The sequence below is a fragment of the Miniopterus schreibersii genome (assembly GCF_964146895.1).
Source record: "Miniopterus schreibersii genome assembly, chromosome: 9".
NCBI lineage: Eukaryota > Metazoa > Chordata > Mammalia > Chiroptera > Miniopteridae > Miniopterus > Miniopterus schreibersii.
In genome coordinates, this window is record NC_138118.1 from 62,646,189 (window position 1) to 62,665,275 (window position 19,087).

The window sequence follows — 19,087 nt, forward strand, 5'->3', positions numbered from 1 at the left end:
TGTAATATTGTCAACAATAAAAAAACATACAAGATACCATTTTCTACCCAGTATTAGCAAAACGAAGAAGTCTGACAGTACTCAGTGTTGATAAAAATATCAAGCATTGGAAACTGTTATACACAACAGGTGAGAGTTTATAGTGAATTGGTTCAAACACTTTGGGAAAAAATTTGATTTGGTATGATATACTATTTTCAAATGTTTACATATTCTGCCACCCAGCAATTTCATTTTTGGGTATATAGCCTAGAAAAAAGCTGGTGTGTGTATACCCAAAGCCACACATAAGAGCATTCATAGCAATGCTCCTGAAATTGTGAAAAATAAATTAATAAACAGAAACAATTCAATCGATCATAGACAAGACAATGGTTAAATATGTTATGATATACTCACACAATTATTATATAACTGTGAAAGTAAATGTGTATGAATTATAATGTAAAAACATAAAAGTTGCAAAGAATCCTATATTATAAAACAAATTTTCTAAAGATTAAAAAAACCTAAATAATAAATTTTGGGGAACACATTTAGATATTTTTAGGAATACATATGGTAAGAACATGTGGATTAATTATAATATTGAATGAAAATAACAAGTTGCAAAAGACTAGAGTGTAGCACCATTTTTATAAAGTTCTAAAATAAGCAAGACTAAGTATTGTTTAGAGATACATAGAGATATATGTGGTTTTACATGTAAAATTACATATAAAAAGCAATAGCAAAGTGAAATGATAAACACAAAATTCAAGATGAAATATCCCCGGCAGGAAATAGGGGGCTAGGATGGTTGAGGGGTACACAGGAAGCTTCAACAGAATTGGTTATGTTTGGTCATTCTCTGTGTGAAGTGTTCACTGGTGTTCATCTTATCACATTTTTAGTTACAAGTATATTGCATGTATTCTTTTGTAGTATTAAATATTACATCATAAAAATTTAATCAAGCTACACAAAATTATTTTTGCTAAGACAGCTGTTCCTCCAGCACCTCCTTCCTTGAGTGTTCTTCTTTGTGCCGCTGACCTTGAGTGAGGGTCGCAGGCCTGAAAGAAGAAGAGAGGGTGCTGTCAGATGATATATACAAATGCTGTCTGCACTTAGCTCAGAACTGATGATCTTCCCAGACTGGATGTCGCAAAATTATTATAAAATGACAGAGCCAATTCTCTATTACTCTGGTGGGTCATATTTCAATTTGGCGGCTCATTTTTCAGCCTAAGACCTAACTTTACAATACCCGGCTCAAGAGCGGATGTGGGCTTTAAGTAGTTCTTGGCTGTCAAGTGCCTTCTTTTTCCATCCCCCTAAAACTGAAAGTCATATTTACATATTTTAAAGGAAGAGTGAGAAAAGTTTCTTCATTTAAATTACAATTTCTTGTGTGCAATAGTTTAAACATACAATAAAGGTTTGTTACCAAACATGTTAGAGGAGTGCAGAGTGACAGCTGTTAATCCATTTAAGTCACTTAAATTCAAATTCAAACTGAGTTTCTTACTCAGTTTCAAAGCAAGTGAGGCAAAAATCTAACCACACCACTCCCACTCCTACCCCAGCTCTCAGAAACATTCCATCTTGCTAGGTTTCTGTCAAGCAGGACATCTTTCTTATCTCACTCCCTCCTACATACTCCCAACACTTCTGATTCCCAAACCAAGTCCTTCCCACCACCTACCTACCTTTTTTCTACTGGCAGGGCTGTGAGGGGTTTGGGGGACTGAAGTGGGTAGAAGGGACCAGAGGGACTAGGAAAGAATGGGGGGCTGGGCTGGGGAAGGAGTTTAATTCAACATAATACATAGAATAGGAATGAACAGGAATCAGAACCACATTGAGGTTGGGAAATAGACACTAAAGCCTATGTGTTGAGCTTGCACAGCTCTACGTTCAATCCCCAGCTCCACCATTTTTTAGTTGGGTTAACAAATTACTGTTAACAAATTATTAAACTCAGATCCTCAGCTTCTTTATCTGTAAAAATGGTTAATAATACCCACACCCCAGTGTGGTTGTAAGAATTCAATTATGTTCATAAATTATAAATACTCTGTATGCAATGAAACATGGTGCTTTATCTGTGTTGGGTGAATATGTTGAAATTAAAGAGGTGCTTTCTGGGCCTGCTGATGGAGATGGAAATTTGAGTCATGACAGGCTGACTTACCTGCTTAGCCCTGAATGCAGATTTCTTGACATTCCTTTTCACTGTTGAATCTGTTTCCTGAGCCATTACAGCCACTGAACCAAAAGCGGGCACAAGAGTTGACCTGTTGGTCATAATACCATCGAACCACATATTCACCACAGTTTCCAGGCTTTAGGTCTTCCAAACACCTAGGGTCTAGGTTGAGAAAAGGACACCGTGTTATTATAGGTTCTTCTTTCAGTGAAAAGATGAAAAAGAAAAGCTTCATAAATTATCCTCCATGCACATTAACATACCAATTAAGAAAACATTGTTCTAAGTTAAATAAGGGTTCCCTGATACCCAAAACACATCCTCCATCACCCCAAACTCCACCCTTAGATATTCATTCCTTTGAAAACAGAAATTTTTTTAATCCTCATGAAACTCCATTAAAAATTCATATTTCCCTTAAAGCATAACACTGTGAGCCTTCTTTGGCTAATATTCTTGTGGGGATTAGTTGACAGGAGAAAAATAGAACTTCTAATTTACTTTGGAATTGATTTAAAATCAAGTTAATATTTGGACTGAAGATGATTTTGGCTTTCTATCCACATTGCCTTCCAGTTTGTTCACAGAAAACACCATGGCAATCAAGTCATTGTGCTCCTAAAAAAGGAAGATTTCTTTAAGTTACAAAAAATAAGTAAAACAAAGGGCTCTCTTTATGCCACAAGTTTCCTTTATAAAGAGGAGCTATTGCAGTATAATAAAACATGACCTTCTATGTCAGTTTACAAATAAATTTCAGAAACATGTCCACTGTGAAAAAAAGCAAAGAAACGCTACAACAGTAAATCCTTTGTTAGATCCCTTTTTATTTCATGGTACTCCTTAGTGTCATGAATCATATTTCCTACCTAAGGAAGTGATTCCAAGGCCAAAAAAGACCAAAGAAGTACTTGCTGTCTGTTTCCTGGGTTCTGTGAGATGGTTTATATGTCATAGGCTTCATTTATCAACATCAAAACCAGCCCTCTCCCCATCTCCCATAATCATTTCCCTAGGTTTGGAATATGTCTCAAGTAGTTTACTTTCTAAAACTAAATGAAAACTCCTTAAACCAATTGGAAAGGATCAGTGGATTTTCACTACCTTTGCTCTTAAAAACAATAAATAATGTCGTGTAACTTGTTTTCCAGCCAATCTTTGCTTCTTAAAGCAAGGATATTATCTCTCTGGCATGTTCTTCAGGAACTATGTATCTAATGATTCATTTCTATGGATGTTCTGTAGAAAATACATTGATGAATCTAGATTCTAGCTTTTTTCTTTGTCTTCTACAATCTAAGATTCAAAACTCAAATGTCTATATGTGTGAAGGCCACATGTAAGATAATAGGGACTGGTAGGGACTGTGGCAAACATGAGAGCACAGCCCTGTGTAAAGGCATTCAAATTAAAAATAATAACAAACACGAAAGAGCTTTAAAATTTTTTGACCAGATTTGTTCTACAGATAGCCAGTTTTCTAATCCTTCATATAATAAAATGAAAATTATCTTTTGTCCTTCCTGTTTACAAACAAAATACGTTCTCTCTAGAGGTTTTAGAGACCACCGTCTCTGTGCCTTCTTCACATTGCAGATGCAGAGGCTGATTGGCAGATATCTCTTACCTTTGTGCACCAACTTTCCCCACTGTAAGTTCAAACTGGGACTTGGAGTTCTGGTTCCCAGACCCACTGTCCTATCCTCAGAGGGGCTGAGCAATGGCCCCTGGATGGTGGCAGCCTCGGATGAAGGAGTGGTGGGTAGGCTGTCAGCCCAAGTAGGCTCTGGAGGCTCATTCTCTCTGTCCTGGGCTCCGGGAGTACTGACCTACACAAAAAGTTCACACTTTTGTTCCTAGTGATGTCAAGTCAAAAAAAGCAAGTTTGCTTTTGGGAGCATTTAAGGAAAAGTTCAGCATGCTGCTTCTCTGCAATTCTTCAATATTAATTCTTTCAATAAAAGCTCAGGAAATGATGCCCCTCTTCTATATCACATATCTCTGGATACCTAAATTATGGACTTTCCTATCACTTTGTGTGAGTGTATGTGTACACACACACACACACACACACACACACACACACACACAGTGGGGGAAATGCTAATCAATTCTATTATTGGTGTATACATATATTTACAATGATTCCAGTACTACCAGATAAATCAGAGCAAATATTTCCACTGGGACTGATCTGGTCATCAGCCCTGTGTAATGGGCATTCAAGTCAAATACAGTAGTGGGTTTTCACTAGCCCCCAAACACAACCTTTGGTACAAATGGAGGTAAAACTGTGGTTCACTTGGCATTCCTATTTCTTTCAGAATGATCTTGTGTGTACTTATGACAATTTGAATGAGAGCTTTTGTTATAATCATAGAACTAGAGAATTTTTTTTAAAAAAATACATGTCTTTATTGATTTCAGAGAGGGAGAGAGAGAGATGGAAACATCAATGATGAAAGAGTCATTGATTGGCTGCCTCCTCCATGCTCCCCACTGGAGATCGAGCCTACAACCCAGGCATGTGCCCTGACTGGGAACTGAGCTGTGATGCTCAACTGCTGAGCCATCAGAACTAGAGAATTTTGAAGGTAGAGGAAAATTTTCTCAGTATTTTATTTTCTAGGAGGGAATCTAAAACTCCAAATGATTAAGGAACTTCCCCAAAATTATTGGTAAGCTAGTGGCAAAATCTGAGAACTGCCTGTTTTAGGGAAGAAATACTGTTGGGTTGTTGGGGTTTTTATTTGCACACATTTTATTTTCAGCAAAAAATAAGTTAAAGGAGAAGGATGCCTGAGGAGCAGTTTATCAAACATAAAAAAGTCACTGGACATTAGGCTACACTTCAGACGCTATCAGCCAGGCTCTACTGTTCCTTCAAAGCACACTGGGCAGCGTGGTTTTCTTAAAGGGATTAACTCAGCCTTTACGTCATTACTGTAGTCCAGCCTTAAGGCCTCCTGGGTTATCTTTACCCCTGTTACTTACAGGAGTGTGTGCTCTCTTTCTCAGTCACCTCATCATTTCGGAATTTTGACCACAAGAGCATTACACCTGAAGTTCTTAGAACCCGTGAAATAAATTTATGTTTTCATAAATGAAAATAATTTGATTTTTTGGCTCCCCAAGATTCAGGTTATTTAAACAAGTACATGATTGTTATGGTTTGCCATTTTTAGATTTTCCTTCCTTATTACAAAAGCAAACATGTTCATGGAAGGGATTTTAGAAAATCTGAAGAAGCAACAGGAAGGGAAGAGAAATCACAAGTGATTGATTCCACCTCCCCAAAGTAATTGTTGTTGACACTCAGGTGTATTTTTCCTCAGTCACTTTCCTGCGTGCATATATTTTTTTAATAAAAAAAATATACTGTAGCGCAGCCAGGCGTGGCTCAGCGGCTGAGCATTGACCTAGGATAGGAGATCGCGGTTCGATTCCCGGTCAGGGCACATGCCCGGGTTGCGGGCTCGATCCCCAGAATGGGGGCGTGCAGGAGGCAGCCGACCAATGACTCTCTCATCATTGATGTTTCAACTCTCTCTCCCCCTCCCTTCCTCTCTCTGAAATCAATAAAGATATATTTTTTAAAATAATAAATAAATAAATAAATACCCTGGTTCCATATATGGTTCCATATATTTTACTGTGACTCTATACACCGTTTTAAATATAAAATATACATAACTACAATGGCCTTTTATAAACATTTAATTTGCTCTTTTTCTATTAGAAACCACATGGCTGATAGCTGGTGAAAGAACACACATACTTGAGCTTCTGAGACAAAGTCCTCTTCAAAAAATTTTACCAACTTGCACCCTCACTACTGAGTGTCCTTTCTAAATTATCACAATTTACTAGATATTATGGTTGAAAAAAGAGACAATTACCAATTTGATAGGTAAAAAATTCTTCAACTGGTACCTGGCCCTGCCACGGCCTGTCTCCTCCACACTGTCGTAACCATGTGAGCTCGCCTCCCACTGCTCCCAGCACATCTTGCTGTGACCTTTCCCATCCCTTCCTCTTCTTTCTGCATCGGGCTCAACATGAACCCTCTTGCCACGGGCCCCATCTGCAGAACCTTCCCAGTAACCCAGCCGGTCCCAACCTGCCCCTTCCAGATGGTGCGTAGGACCTTCTAATGTTTCTACGCCTGGCCCTGGTCATACGCAAGTTAACCTTTAATCCTGTGCTGTCTTGCGTCATTTCTTCTTTCATATGTGTAAATATCACTTTCCTGATAAGAGAACTCAAACCATGCCATGCTTTTATTTCTTTTTTCCTTCCTTGCTTTTCTTCTTTTTAAAAGTCTTTATAGCATAGATCAGCAAATAGTGACAAGAGAATAAATTCAGAATGGGAGAGGAGGGAGAGAGAAAAAGAGAGAGGCAGAGGCAGAGGGAAAGAGAAAGGGGGGGAGCTTATTTTGGACTAATTATTTAATTCCTCTAGGCTTTAATATAATCATTTTAAAATAAGAAAAGCTTAGACCCTAACATGACTTCCAGCTCTATAGGTGGGATTTAAGCAGCCCCAAATTTTACTGGTAAAATACACACCAAATTCATGGTGGTGGTTCCCTCTGGAGAAAGGAGAGAGAAAGAGACTCCTAAAGAAAACAACAAGGACTTTATTTGAAGCAAAAGTGAGTGAACAAGTGGAAACAACGGTTCTGTCTGGGTGGTGGGGACTCAGATGTTTGTTATATGTACTCTCTGTTCTTTTTATAAATCTTAAACACAAAGGCCTGCCAGCAGCTCCACACATTTCTACTCCCACCACACTGGCTTGCCTTCAAGGAGACAAACGGTCCCAGCTCCAAGCAGGGGCTCAGCACAGTAAAAAGACACAGAAGAGGGGAGTAGGGGCACGTGAAGGGCCAGCACCTGGAGTCCAGGGCTGCTCCAGGGAGCTGCACGGGCGGATGTGTTATCGCCAGTCCCTTTCGATCTTAGGGCAGATCTTTAAGGAAAAGAAAACAGATTTTGAGCAGCATCCTAGGAACATGAATGTATGACCGAAAGGAGGATTACTAACAATTCCAAAAGGCCATCTGGTTTCTGACTTCCTAACATTTTCTTCGTAATTCATGACACAGAATTGTGCATTTATTACAGACAAGCTCTTCGAATCTGAGCTCATGTCTTCTCTGGATGAATGCAAATGATCATCTGCATTAGCCCATGTGTTCAGTCTGAGCTTTTCCCAGCAGTGTGGGTCCAAGTTTCTCCCAGTTGGCTGTGGGGATTGTGCTCTTGCCAGCTGGCTCAGCAGCCAGTGCCTTCAAGGTGCCTGGCTTCTCAGGCTCCTGACCTTGATTGCCTCTTCTCAGGTGATAACTTTTTTTGCCAGGACTCTCAGTGCTCAAGTAGTATTTAAATCAAATGCTCTTTATTTGCATTTAAGGTTGCTGAGGACTTCATCCAGTGCTTATTTGCTTAACAGACCATTATTGGTTATAACCAGTTAGTATGATTAAATGATGTTTACCTGATTTTATTACCCCACTCCCATTTATGTCCTGGAAATCTTAACCCAACTGGCCAAACCCAGAGATAATAAAGGAACATGAAGGACCAATATTATTAGTCCCTTAAAAAAATAAGGATTTTTTGATGTATAGTCTTTTATTTATTTATTTATTTATTTATTTATTTAATATATCTTTATTGATTTCAGATAGAGGAAAGGAGAAGGAGAGAGAGAGATAGAAACATCATGATAAGAGAGTCATTGATCAGCTGCCTCCTGCATGTCCCTGACTGGGGATCAAGCCCACAACCCAGGCATGTGCCCTGACCAGGAATCAAACCCCAACCGCCTGGATCCTAGGTCCATGCTCAACCACTGAGCCATTCCCGGCCGGTCAACAGTCTTTTATATAACAGTATAATTTATGCCTTCCATTGAAGAAAATCTTTAGATTTATTTTTTAGTAGAACAGTTGGTATAGCGTTTATTTGGTCAGTGGTATTTATTGAGCATCTGCTATTTGCAAAATGGGGCACAGTTTTAGGTTGTGAGTGGGACACAAAGTTTAATTAGACACAGATCATGTCCTCAAGGGTTTTAAATCCATTAGGAGAGTCGAGGTGCATATATAAATAATTATTAACAATGTAAAATGTGCCCGGCCAGCATGGCTCAGCAGTTGAGCATCGACCTGTGAACCAGGAGATCACGGTTCGATTCCTGGTCAGGGCACGTGCCTGGGGTTGTAGGCTCAATCCTCAGCAGAGGGTGTACAGGAGGCAGTTGATCGGTGACTCTCTCTCTTCATTGATGTTTCTATTTCTCTCTTCCTCTCCCTTCCTCTCTTTGTAATAAATAAAATATATTTTAAAAAACACAATATGATAAATTACAGAAGAAGTATAAATTATCAAGATTTCAGGAGAGAGACAGAGTAGAATGGATGTACATGTTTCAGTTCCTGGGACTGACCAGAAAGAACAACAGAGCAGGGTGTTGCTGAAGTGCTATGAATTTGGTAGAACCTGGGAAATCCTCCTGCTTTCTCTATTTCCCAACACACCTGTACCCAGATGTTTAGTGTATAGCAAATTCATCCCACAATTACAAAAAAAAATGCTTAAAGTATAAGTCCTTCTTGGAGGTGGAAACCTATTGACTTAGATTTTGCACTAAAGTGTAAATAACCAATATCAAAATTCTCCTTAAGAACGGATCTTGATAGAAAAAAGAGGAGAAAAAAGGACAGAGATAAGTGTCTAAAGGAGTGGATAGAAGGGACAGCAGAGAAAGGAAATAGAGACACAAAAGGGCTTCTGAGATCATGTGCTTTGCTGTGTTGCCTAGGGTAGGCTTCGGAACAATCCGAGAATCAAAAGGTTTTGACAGATCCTCTTTACTTCGGATGTTTGGCTACAGTGATGACACTTTTAGATAAAGGTGGGTGTGCATGCACAGATGTATAAATACGTTTTTGTATTAATGTGTGTATGTATTATATGTACATATGACAGAGATAAATGCATATATGTTTGTTAGGCTATATATCTGAGGAACATTCATTGTTCAGTCTTGCCTTGGTGCTTTTGTGAAGAGAGCCAGGGTGAAAGTCTAGAGAAAAAGGGGGCTATCCAAGAAGCCCAGGTTCAATGTGAGCTCCCATTATCTCAGTCACAGGCACCCTAGAGAGGCCTAGCTGATGCTGAGTTTCCTTCTGTGCAGCTGTAGGTGTTATAAATCCAAATTATTTTGGATGTACTCTTCTTATGCCCTTCCCTTCCCAGATACTAGAATGATTAAACTGTCATAATCCACTAACATCACTTGTGTCTCAGGGCCATCAGCCTTCCTGGGTCATGGTATGAGGCATAGGGTCTTGCTGTGCTTCATTCTGTGTCATAACTGCCTTGGATTTCCCTCAGGCACCTCTACTTTATCCGGTGCAAACTAAGCTCATTATTTTCCTTCAAAAAACCCCATCCTGCCTCCTAATATTCTCCATCTCAGTAGATGGTGTTTCATTTCACCCCATCTCCAAGCTAGAAATCCAGCTATCACCAAACGTCTCCCTCTGCCTAACCTCCAATCTATACCATCGCTAAATCCTGCTCATTCTGCCCCAGAAATGGTTTTCCAATTCATGCCTCCTTTCATTCCCACTGCTCTCATTCTCTCTCACCTGGACTATTACTCTTCATATCTGTCTCTAGTCTCCTCTCCAGCTCCTTCTATTTATCTGTCACACTGAAACCAGGGTTATTCCTCCTGTGAACTGAATATGACCTCATGACTCTTGCTTTAAAAACTTCTCTGCTCTCTCCTGGCTGCTTGGCCTATGAATACAATTTAAGCTCCTTTATTTGACAGATGAGGCCATTTATAATTGGTCCTCAAATTATTTATCCAGATTTAACTCCCACCATTCTGCCAACCACACTTAGGTTCGTGTTGGACTTAACGAATTTATTGAAATGCCCTGCCCTTTGGAATCCTCCTTCACCTATGTGTTCTTTCTGCCAGAAGTACCCTTCTGCTTTGAAAAACTCCTGCTTATTCTTAAAATTCAGCTCAGTGCCACCTCCTCCGTAAGGCCTTCCATTACTTTGCCCTGAAGTTAATTGTATCATTTCTTGTGGTTCATCCACAGCTCTGCTAAAGTTCTTAATATTTCCTATACCCTGGACTTCTGTTGGGCAGGAACTGTGTCTTTTTTATTTTTTTCAGAGAGAGAAAGAGAGAAACATCAATGTGAGAGAGAAACATCAGTCAGCTGCCTCCCGCACATGTCCTGACCAGAGATCTAACCCACAACCTGGGTATGTGGCCTGACCAGAAATCGAACCTGCCACCTTTTGGTGTAGGGGACAGTGCTCCAACCAATTGAACCACCTAGTCAGGGCCAGGAACTGTGTCTTAACAGTTGCCACCTACTAGAGCAGTAGATGATCGATTTATATTCCTTTTAATTAGGTGAGCTCGGTTTAAGCACCACTTGCTGGATGCAGCCCAAGCGGGCTCTTGCTTAGGAAGTCTTTAGAAAGAGACATGGATTGACGAGGGAAGAACAAAGTCATAGACTGTGCACATTAATGTCTGTAATTCACTTTAAAATGCCCGTAAAGACCAGGTCAGCAAAACCCCAGGGGCCAAGTCCTAGCCTTTGTCTGTTTTGGAAATAAGTTTTATTTGAACACAGCCCTGTTAATTCATTAAGTAATGGCTAGGGTGCTTTTGCACCTCAAAGACAGAGGTGAGTAATTGCAACAGAGATCAAATGGCCTGCAAAACCAAGAAGATTCACTGTATTGCCTTTTACAGAAAGAGTTTGCTGATCCCTGATATAAACCATGTGGTAAAAATGTGTGTTAATTTCAATCAACAATCCAGGGGCAGTCTGTTGCCCTAACTGAAACTACCCATCTCAGAGGCAGTTAGTATTTAATCAAATAGAAATATATTAGAGGCCTTTCTACCCTTTTTTTGAGCAGAGTATAAGAATCTAGTGAGTCCTAGAGTCTATCCCATTAAGAAAGCTTCCTAGGCCCTTCCTAGGATCCACGTACTGATCTGGAGATTTCTCAAGGCCTTAGTCCAAGTAGACAGCTGAATCCTGATGCTAGAATATTGTTGCACTGGCTCATCATGAATCTTTCATGTTCATGAAGCCATCATAACAGGGCGGGTCAGGGACTTCATTGAGCTTACAGAACAGGGTCAGGACAGCTATGTGCCTGCTTGCTAGAGGATGTCCGTATGTGTAATGCAGATGAGTCTAGACCTGCTTTATGTAACTTGGTGGGGAAGAGACTACAATACCCGCTGACCAGTAATTATAGGAAGCTCTCCATTTTTTACCTAATAATTGCTCATAACCTGATGGGCTGAGGTCAGTGCCCAGAAGCTGGCTTTGAGGATAGCGTCATTTGTCTCAGTACATTTAGGAGGTAGTTCTTTCAGTTGCTCTGAAAGAGAACATCCACCTTGCACCACATGCAGGCATAGCCTCCCTCCCAACCCCTACTCTGAGCACAGGAGGTGGAAGCTAAATCAGTAAAAGTGTGGCTTGGCTTCAGGCATGGTGGCAGGTTGAATACTGCACACTTTTGAAGAAATTTCAGAGGGTGCAAAATGGGCAGTGAATATACAGACAGATGAGAAAGTATTGTGACCTGGTATGAAAGGATCTACCTAGCATGGCAAATGGGTGATTCAAATAGTATAGTGCTAATCTGTTCTAGTGGATAGAATTACTTTGGTGGAAGAAGGAGTCTAATATAAAATATTACTTGCAACATTTAATAAAGAATGTCTTATAAAATAGAGAAATATTTTTAAATCTCATATTCATGCTCACAAAGCCCCAGAGCTGAACTAGAAATCTGGAGACAAAGTGCTAATATTTAGAGCCAAGGACCTGAAAATACACATACCTCAGCTGATTCCTGGCATTGCAAAGCAAGATGTTCTTTGATGTCAAACAGACAGAAAACACAATGTTAAGCTCGCAAATTAAGCAAGACAGTTACTTACTGACTCAGACATTTCTTTCTGAGGCTCTGGAGTGGAAACGCTGAGTTCTTCCCCTGACATCCCAAATTCAGGTTGGAGCGGCAATGAACCCAAAACTTGAGTGAGGTAGGAATCAAAATCTTCACAATGCTTTTTAAATAGTCTTTGCTTCAGGGTATCTTTTAAAAGAGAAGCAGAAAAAGAGACATTGTAGGAGCAACAAAATATTACTCAAAACCTGTTTAAAGAGAGCTGCACTCTCCTTAAAATAAACAAACTTTCCCATCACTTGAAGTCAACTACAAGGTGAACTATGTTTTAAAGCATTTTTACATCACCTGTAAAAGGACATCTAAAATAATGACTTAGCCCTTGCCAGTTTGGCTCAGTGGTTAGAGAGTCAGCCCGTGGACTGAACGGTCCTGGGTTCGAATCCGGCCAATGGCAGGTATCTCAGTTGCAGGCTCCACCCCCGGCCTCGGTTGGGCTGCATGTGGGATGTGTGTCTCTCTCTCTCACATCGAGATGTTTCTCTCTCTCCCTTCTACTCTCTCTGAAAAGCAATTGGAAAAATACTCTCAGGTAAGGATAAAAAAATAAAAATAAAGAATGACTTAAATGCTTGCTTATCTAAAGCATCAGTTAACTGTGAACCACTCTGTGGAAGGGGCAGCTCTCACCCTTAGAAAGCTGAATGAGCGGTTTTAGGGATAGCAAAAGGCCAGCCAGCCCCCAGATATATCCCTCGCTGGCTGGAACAAATTACTAACTCCTTTGGTTTAGATGATAAAGCCCCTCAATCATTAAAATATAACTTGTCTCTGAAATGCGTAATACTCTGGTCTTTCTAACACCTTCACAGCCCAGTGAGATTGAGTATATCAGACAGACCCGTTAGTCACCAGCCGGGTGTTAGGGGCATGGGACCCCAGCTTAGAAAGGTCTGAAGAAAAGGGAAACCAGGATGCGGGGCGTGCTGAGCATGATGTGCTATCACTGGGGCAGGCCTTGCTGGTACCCTGAGTGGGTGGGGAGCAGTGTGAGGCAAGGGGGGTCTGTGCCAGGCCGAGCCAGGCCCCACTCCTAGGGGGCGGAGAAGGGAGAATGGTGCCAAATGGAAGCCTGCAAACGCGTTAAGCTTCAATTTTACTACTTTCACAAGCTCGCGAGGTGTGTGCCCTGCCAGAATGAATGGTCAGTTTCCAAAGAGTTGGAACATGTCGCACTGGAAAGCAACACTGGCCACCCTTCAAGCACAGGGGAGACGGTGTCTTAGATTGCCTCGTGCCTCATGAAGAGACCTCGGCTCACGTGAAAGGGTGACGGAGCCCAGAGAAACCCAGCTCCTGAGCATTGACTGTGTGATGGATGTTCAGAATGGTGCTCTGCGAGATGACCTCCTCACATCGACTCGTTTGTTCATTATATGTTTTCATAAGAACAGAGGAAAGAATAGAACAAGCCCAGTTACTTGCACCCATCATCTCTTCAGACCACCATGATTTGTTTTCATTCATCATGCCCTTCTTAATTCATTTGGAGTCTAAGGTTACTTTCTGCCTTGCTGTTGGCTCGCTCCATCTCTTATTCAGGTTAAGTAACTTTCTGAACATTAATCTTCACAATATCCCCAAGTTCTAGTCTTTCTTTCCATCCATGTCCTTCGACCACAGATATCCCAGGTTACTCCAAGACCAACTCAGCACTTGGTATGAATGAATAAAGACAGGGGATTATACTCTACATGGATGATACGAAATGTTTCTTCCTTCTGGAGGTTATGTGTTACAATTTAATGTTTGCATAAGCCTTGTTAGCCTGCTGATTTCCATTTTTGCTCAGGGACATGGTACTTGCAAGAACAATGTAAGTGCCTTTCCCTGGAGCTGAGTCTTACCTTGCAGGGTAATGAAGTCATCAAATTGATAAACGTGCCCACTATCGGTAGCAATTAGATTTATTTCTTTGTAGAACATTTTGAAGTTGGGGTCATTTTTCTTCACCACCCCAATCACGAATATTTCCACATTGGCTTCCCTGGAGTCCTTCACCACCTCTGTCAGATTCTTTTTATCTCGAGTATCCGTCTGCCCATCTGTGATGACCAAGGCCACTTTCTTTACGCCTGGCCTTGCAGCTTCAAACATGTGGTTGGCTGCATGGAGAGCTGTGGCCGTGTAGGTGCCTTCCCCCAGGTACTGCATGCTGTCCACAGCCAGCTTGAAGTCATCCTTGCTGGAGAACTTCGTCAGAAGAGCCACCTCCTCCACCTTATGGCTGTAGTTGATGATCCCTATGCGGGTTGTGGCAACATCCAGAGCAACCTGGTCAGTCAGAGTCTTCACAAAATTTTTGATGATCTGAAAGTTTTGGGGCCCCACACTTTCTGAGCTGTCGATCACGAACAGCAGCTCTAGTGGAGTCTCTTTGCATTTGGGTCCACAACCTAAAGGATGAATGTTGAGACAGAGACATTGCAGTAGTGAAACTTAAAATGTCACTGATTAATAGCAGATTGGTAGGGGTGGGAAGAGATGGGCAGGAATGAACCTTAGGCCTGGATTATTACCTTCCTTTTCTGTGACTGTGAATACAACTGATAGCTGTCTCCCTTCTGCTTTCTATACCTCTCTCTTTTAAAAATCTAATTTATGAAGAAAACTACACTATAGATGACAAATAATAAGCACTATGTGCCGATTTCTCAGATTAAAAACTAAAACGTTTTAAGTTGTCAGTATCCCCTGTGTCTACCTTCCTGATTACATTCCCCTCCCTTTCCCTAAGAGAGAACCCCTATCCTAAATTTGTCATTCCACCATTTGTATTGAATCTGAATCTGAAAGCTAATATTTCAGTCTTCAACCATATCCCTATAGGAAAAGAGAGATCTGCTCACTGGTGTGGCCAATGGCTAAAGTAATGTGATGAAAAATTTTAATTGCAGGGGAAGGATTAGAGCTTTGAACTGTAAAAGAATAAAGAATAGCTACTCTATTTTATGTCCTCAGTCACCCACCATGTCAACTAAGGTGGCTCCCATCTTATCAGTGAGGCCAGCTGTCCATTCATGCCATACTATGAAACCTTTTGAGGGTAATGAGAATACTGGTCAATAACCAACTTCTATTCAGGGCTTGTCATTCAAAGCAGTTGCCAGATCCCCAGGCAATAAGAACTATCCATTGGTTTATCCACCCTCCTGTCGCCCAATAACCTTACCACAAAAAGTCTTAAGGAAACTTGGTGCTATTTTTACAGGGCTTCAGAAGTCACGTCTAAATTGGCCTATCACCATACAGAGTCCCAGGTTGGTTCTTAAAGGCCAGAACTCTTTGGGTGACAAGCCAGTTCTGGGAATATCAACAATGATATTCCTGCCTCTGTCCTGTTTAAACACTGAAGTTTCTTATCTTTATTAGTCCATGAATCTCTTGCCTTTTGGCTAAACTCTTTACTTCCTCCTTCTGGTAACTTTATCTTAAATCTACCCATTTAGTCAAATATGTAGAAGCACTTAGATAGTTGTGAAGCAAGAGGACCCTCTGGCTCTGTCTTCCTCCCTTTTGGGTGGAATGCACTTTAGAAATAGAGCTCAAAACTCAATTCAGAAAGACTTCTGGCTTCAGGAAAAACCAAAACTCAGACATGATAGTCACCAGCCAGGCTGGACTCAAATACAAGTTAGGCCCCTGTGGTCACATTTCCTTTGTTGCTTTTTTCTTCCAAAGCTCAGGTAAATGTCACTGAATATAAATAACACTGTGCTTACAGAAGGCCTGGCTGCCCACAGACTCTAGGCAGGTATCTTCATGCTTCTCAACCACCCAGAGAGATTTTCTTTTCTTAAGTCAGGATTCCCACAGCCCCTCTCACCGCTTCCTTTTAGTTTCCCACTGACTTTTCAAATGAGCTTCAAAGTTTCTCTTGAGCTATGTAATATACATCTTCTGGGTAAACACATTATCTTGACCAACACAGAACAGAGAGGGGTTGGTACAGTAAAGTTTTTTTTCTTCATAGTCAAATCTTACCACATATTTCAAAAATAAGTTTGATAATTTCTTCTTTCTGGAGAAAAAAGGGAATATGTATTAATAGTATGACCTTAATCCTATAGTCATAAAAGATATGTCTTGTTACAGTCAGCATTGGGTCATTTGATTTAATGCTTCCACTGCAGAAAATAAAATAAGTAGCACAGAGGTTAAAAGTTGGCTGTAATACATCATAACTGAAATGTGTTTGAGTTGTGAAATGGAATAGCTCAGACTTGGAGTTCAAATTGTGGCTCCAGCATTTATCAGCTGTATGACCTTGGGCATTAGGTGACTTAACAGCGTCTCGATCCACTTAGGCCTGTGGACAGATTAAACAAGGTAACACACACAAAGCTCTTAGCTCAGGATCTGGCTCCACAAGGTGCTCCCTGCCCCCTATCTGCAGTTTCACCTTCCATGGTTTCAGTTACCTGCAGTCAAGTGCAGTTTGAAAATATTAAATGGAAAATTCCAGAATTAAACAAGTCATAAGTTTTAAATTGTGCGCTGTCCCCCCTCCCCGCCAACAGAGTCACTTAGTAGCCATCTCGGTTGTCAGATCGACTGCAGTGCTCATAGTATTGCAGTGCTTGTCTTCAAGTCACCCTTATTTTACTTACTAATGGCCCCAAAGCACGAGAGTAGTAATGCCGCAAATTGGGACATGCCAAAGAGAAGCCATAAATTGCTTCCTTTAAGTGAAAAGGTAAAAGTTCTCGACTTAATAAGGAAAAAAAAAAAAATCCTATGTTGAGGTTGCTAAAATCTACAGTAAGAATGAATCTTCTACCTGTGAAATAAGATATTTTGAGACACCACATTCACATAACTTTTATTACAGTATATTATTACAGTTTCTATATTTTATTATTAGTTTTATTGTTTATCTCTTACTACACCTAATTTATCAATTAAACTATATCATAGGTATGTATGTAAAGGAAAAAACATAGTATATATGTAGGCTACTATCTTTGGTTTCGGGCATCCTCTGGGGCTCTTGGAACATATTCCTTGTGGATAAGGGGGACCACTGGTACTACCTACGATGGTGTGAGCCATGCATTTATTCAGTTATATGATTTAACCCACCAGGGGCTGGGCAACCAAGACAAGCACCAGGACCAAAAGAAAACATATTCTATGCTGTATCTCCTCCCCTTTTTCTGTACCATTCCCCAATTGTGCAAGTCCCCTCTCCAGTTTCCTAATATCTCTTTGGCTCTTTCATGAACTGTCCCAGTGTTCTGAATGCGCCTTCCCGGTCCTGCTGCCCATCAGCTCCCCCAGAAGGGCCAGGCAGGAGCTGGGTACTAGGAATACATCTGCCGATGCCCCACTCTGGGTAGTATGCTTACAAATAACTGGGATGAGACTAGGGAAGGCAGGACTCCACATTTGCCAAAGACAGGAAACTGCCAGGGATGATTAGCTCACAAATGAAAGAAACAGGATCCCAGAAAATCTCGACAGGAACAGTAGACCTAATCTAAGAAGATAAAATTTAACAGTTGCAAAAGTAAAGTTTTAAAGAAAAAACCTATAATGACAGAATTGGGGCGAAGGTGACATCACTAGTGACATGACTTAACAGAAGCATGTATGGGGAATATTCAGGGTATTTTAATTTAAATTTTTTTACTACAAATTAAGTAGAAGCCAATAATTCCAAGTGGCTATTTAAAAAGAACTCCCAATATGATATTAATAAAATTATATAAAATGAGGGCATCAACAGTTATATATATTTTTCAGGCCTTGTCATGCTTTTGCACATTTACTGAGGCATTTAAGAAATCTGAAACTAGAATGGTCTACAAAGGGGAAAAGTATATATTTATATATTTATGTTTAATTTTTATAAGTGAATACTGTGTACCAAGGTTTACAATTATAGTTTTCTGTTTAACATCATATCATAGTTAATTTCCCATATTACTTTGTATTCTGAAAATCTTGATTACTGATGTCAAATGCATGGCCATTTTGAGGTTCTTGATGCATACCGCCGAACTGCCCTGCAGAAAAACTGTAGTAATGACACCTCTAACAGAGTATATAAGAAAACCTGTTGATTTTAGACACACAATACTGGTTATTATTATTTTATAATCTTTGGCATTTGATAGAGCAAAATATCTCATTGTTTTAAATTATGCTTATTCAATTATTAATGAGGTTAAATTTTATTTTATATGCATGTTTTCAAGTTGTATTCTCTTGTGCACAATCTTTGTATGTCCTTTGTCCATTTTTTCTGTTACAACATTTGTCTTTTATTTACTGGTAAGAATAACTTATATATCAAAGTTGTATTTTAATTCTTTTCAATGTGCTTTTATGGGATAACCAGGTCTAAAATGCTTTAAGTAATCATATATGTATATCAGGTTTTTTTTTCTCGCATTCTTTGCTTTTCAGCGATTGGAATAGTTTCAGTCTTTCCACTAAAACTGATGAATAACTACTTTGGTTATTTGTTGCCAACGATAAAGTCATCAAATTTATACCCCTCAAAAGATTCAGTTTAGTACGAAGTAGACAAACAAATACTTTTGTAAGTGCTATGCTGCTAGGTTGAAGACAAGGAACCATATTGGTTTGCGGGGAGTTCCATGGGTGGGAGAGTAGCAGTGGGGTTGTGGTCCAGGGAGGTAGACTTTGACCAGGTTGGGGTGGGATGGAGGGGAAGAGGAATGTTCCAGGCAGGGTACAAACACACAAAGCACGGTGAATTACAGCCCTTGAGTAAACCTATGACTCAGGGTGTGTGGCAGAGAATGATAAGAGATGTGGGAGACAGATGAACTCTAAAAGGTCTTTGTGTCATGTTGCAGAGTGTGGGCTGTATCCTGGCCAATGA

At 40.2% G+C, this 19,087-nt stretch overlaps 1 protein-coding gene across 1 annotated transcript in view; it reads right to left on the minus strand.

Moving 5' to 3' along the window:
• Positions 1 to 618: 618 nt before the first annotated feature.
• Positions 619 to 19,087, minus strand: part of COL28A1 (collagen type XXVIII alpha 1 chain) — a 139,362-nt gene continuing 120,893 nt past the window's right edge. Inside the window, exons 31-36 of the mRNA XM_081147142.1 lie at positions 16,219 to 16,255; positions 14,082 to 14,630; positions 12,206 to 12,363; positions 3,819 to 4,020; positions 2,177 to 2,353; positions 619 to 1,055 (exon numbers count right to left, since the gene is read on the minus strand). Coding sequence (XP_081003268.1) covers positions 2,181 to 2,353; positions 3,819 to 4,020; positions 12,206 to 12,363; positions 14,082 to 14,630; positions 16,219 to 16,255 — 1,119 coding nt within the window. The 3' untranslated portion in view covers positions 619 to 1,055; positions 2,177 to 2,180. The remainder of the gene's footprint in view (positions 1,056 to 2,176; positions 2,354 to 3,818; positions 4,021 to 12,205; positions 12,364 to 14,081; positions 14,631 to 16,218; positions 16,256 to 19,087) is intronic.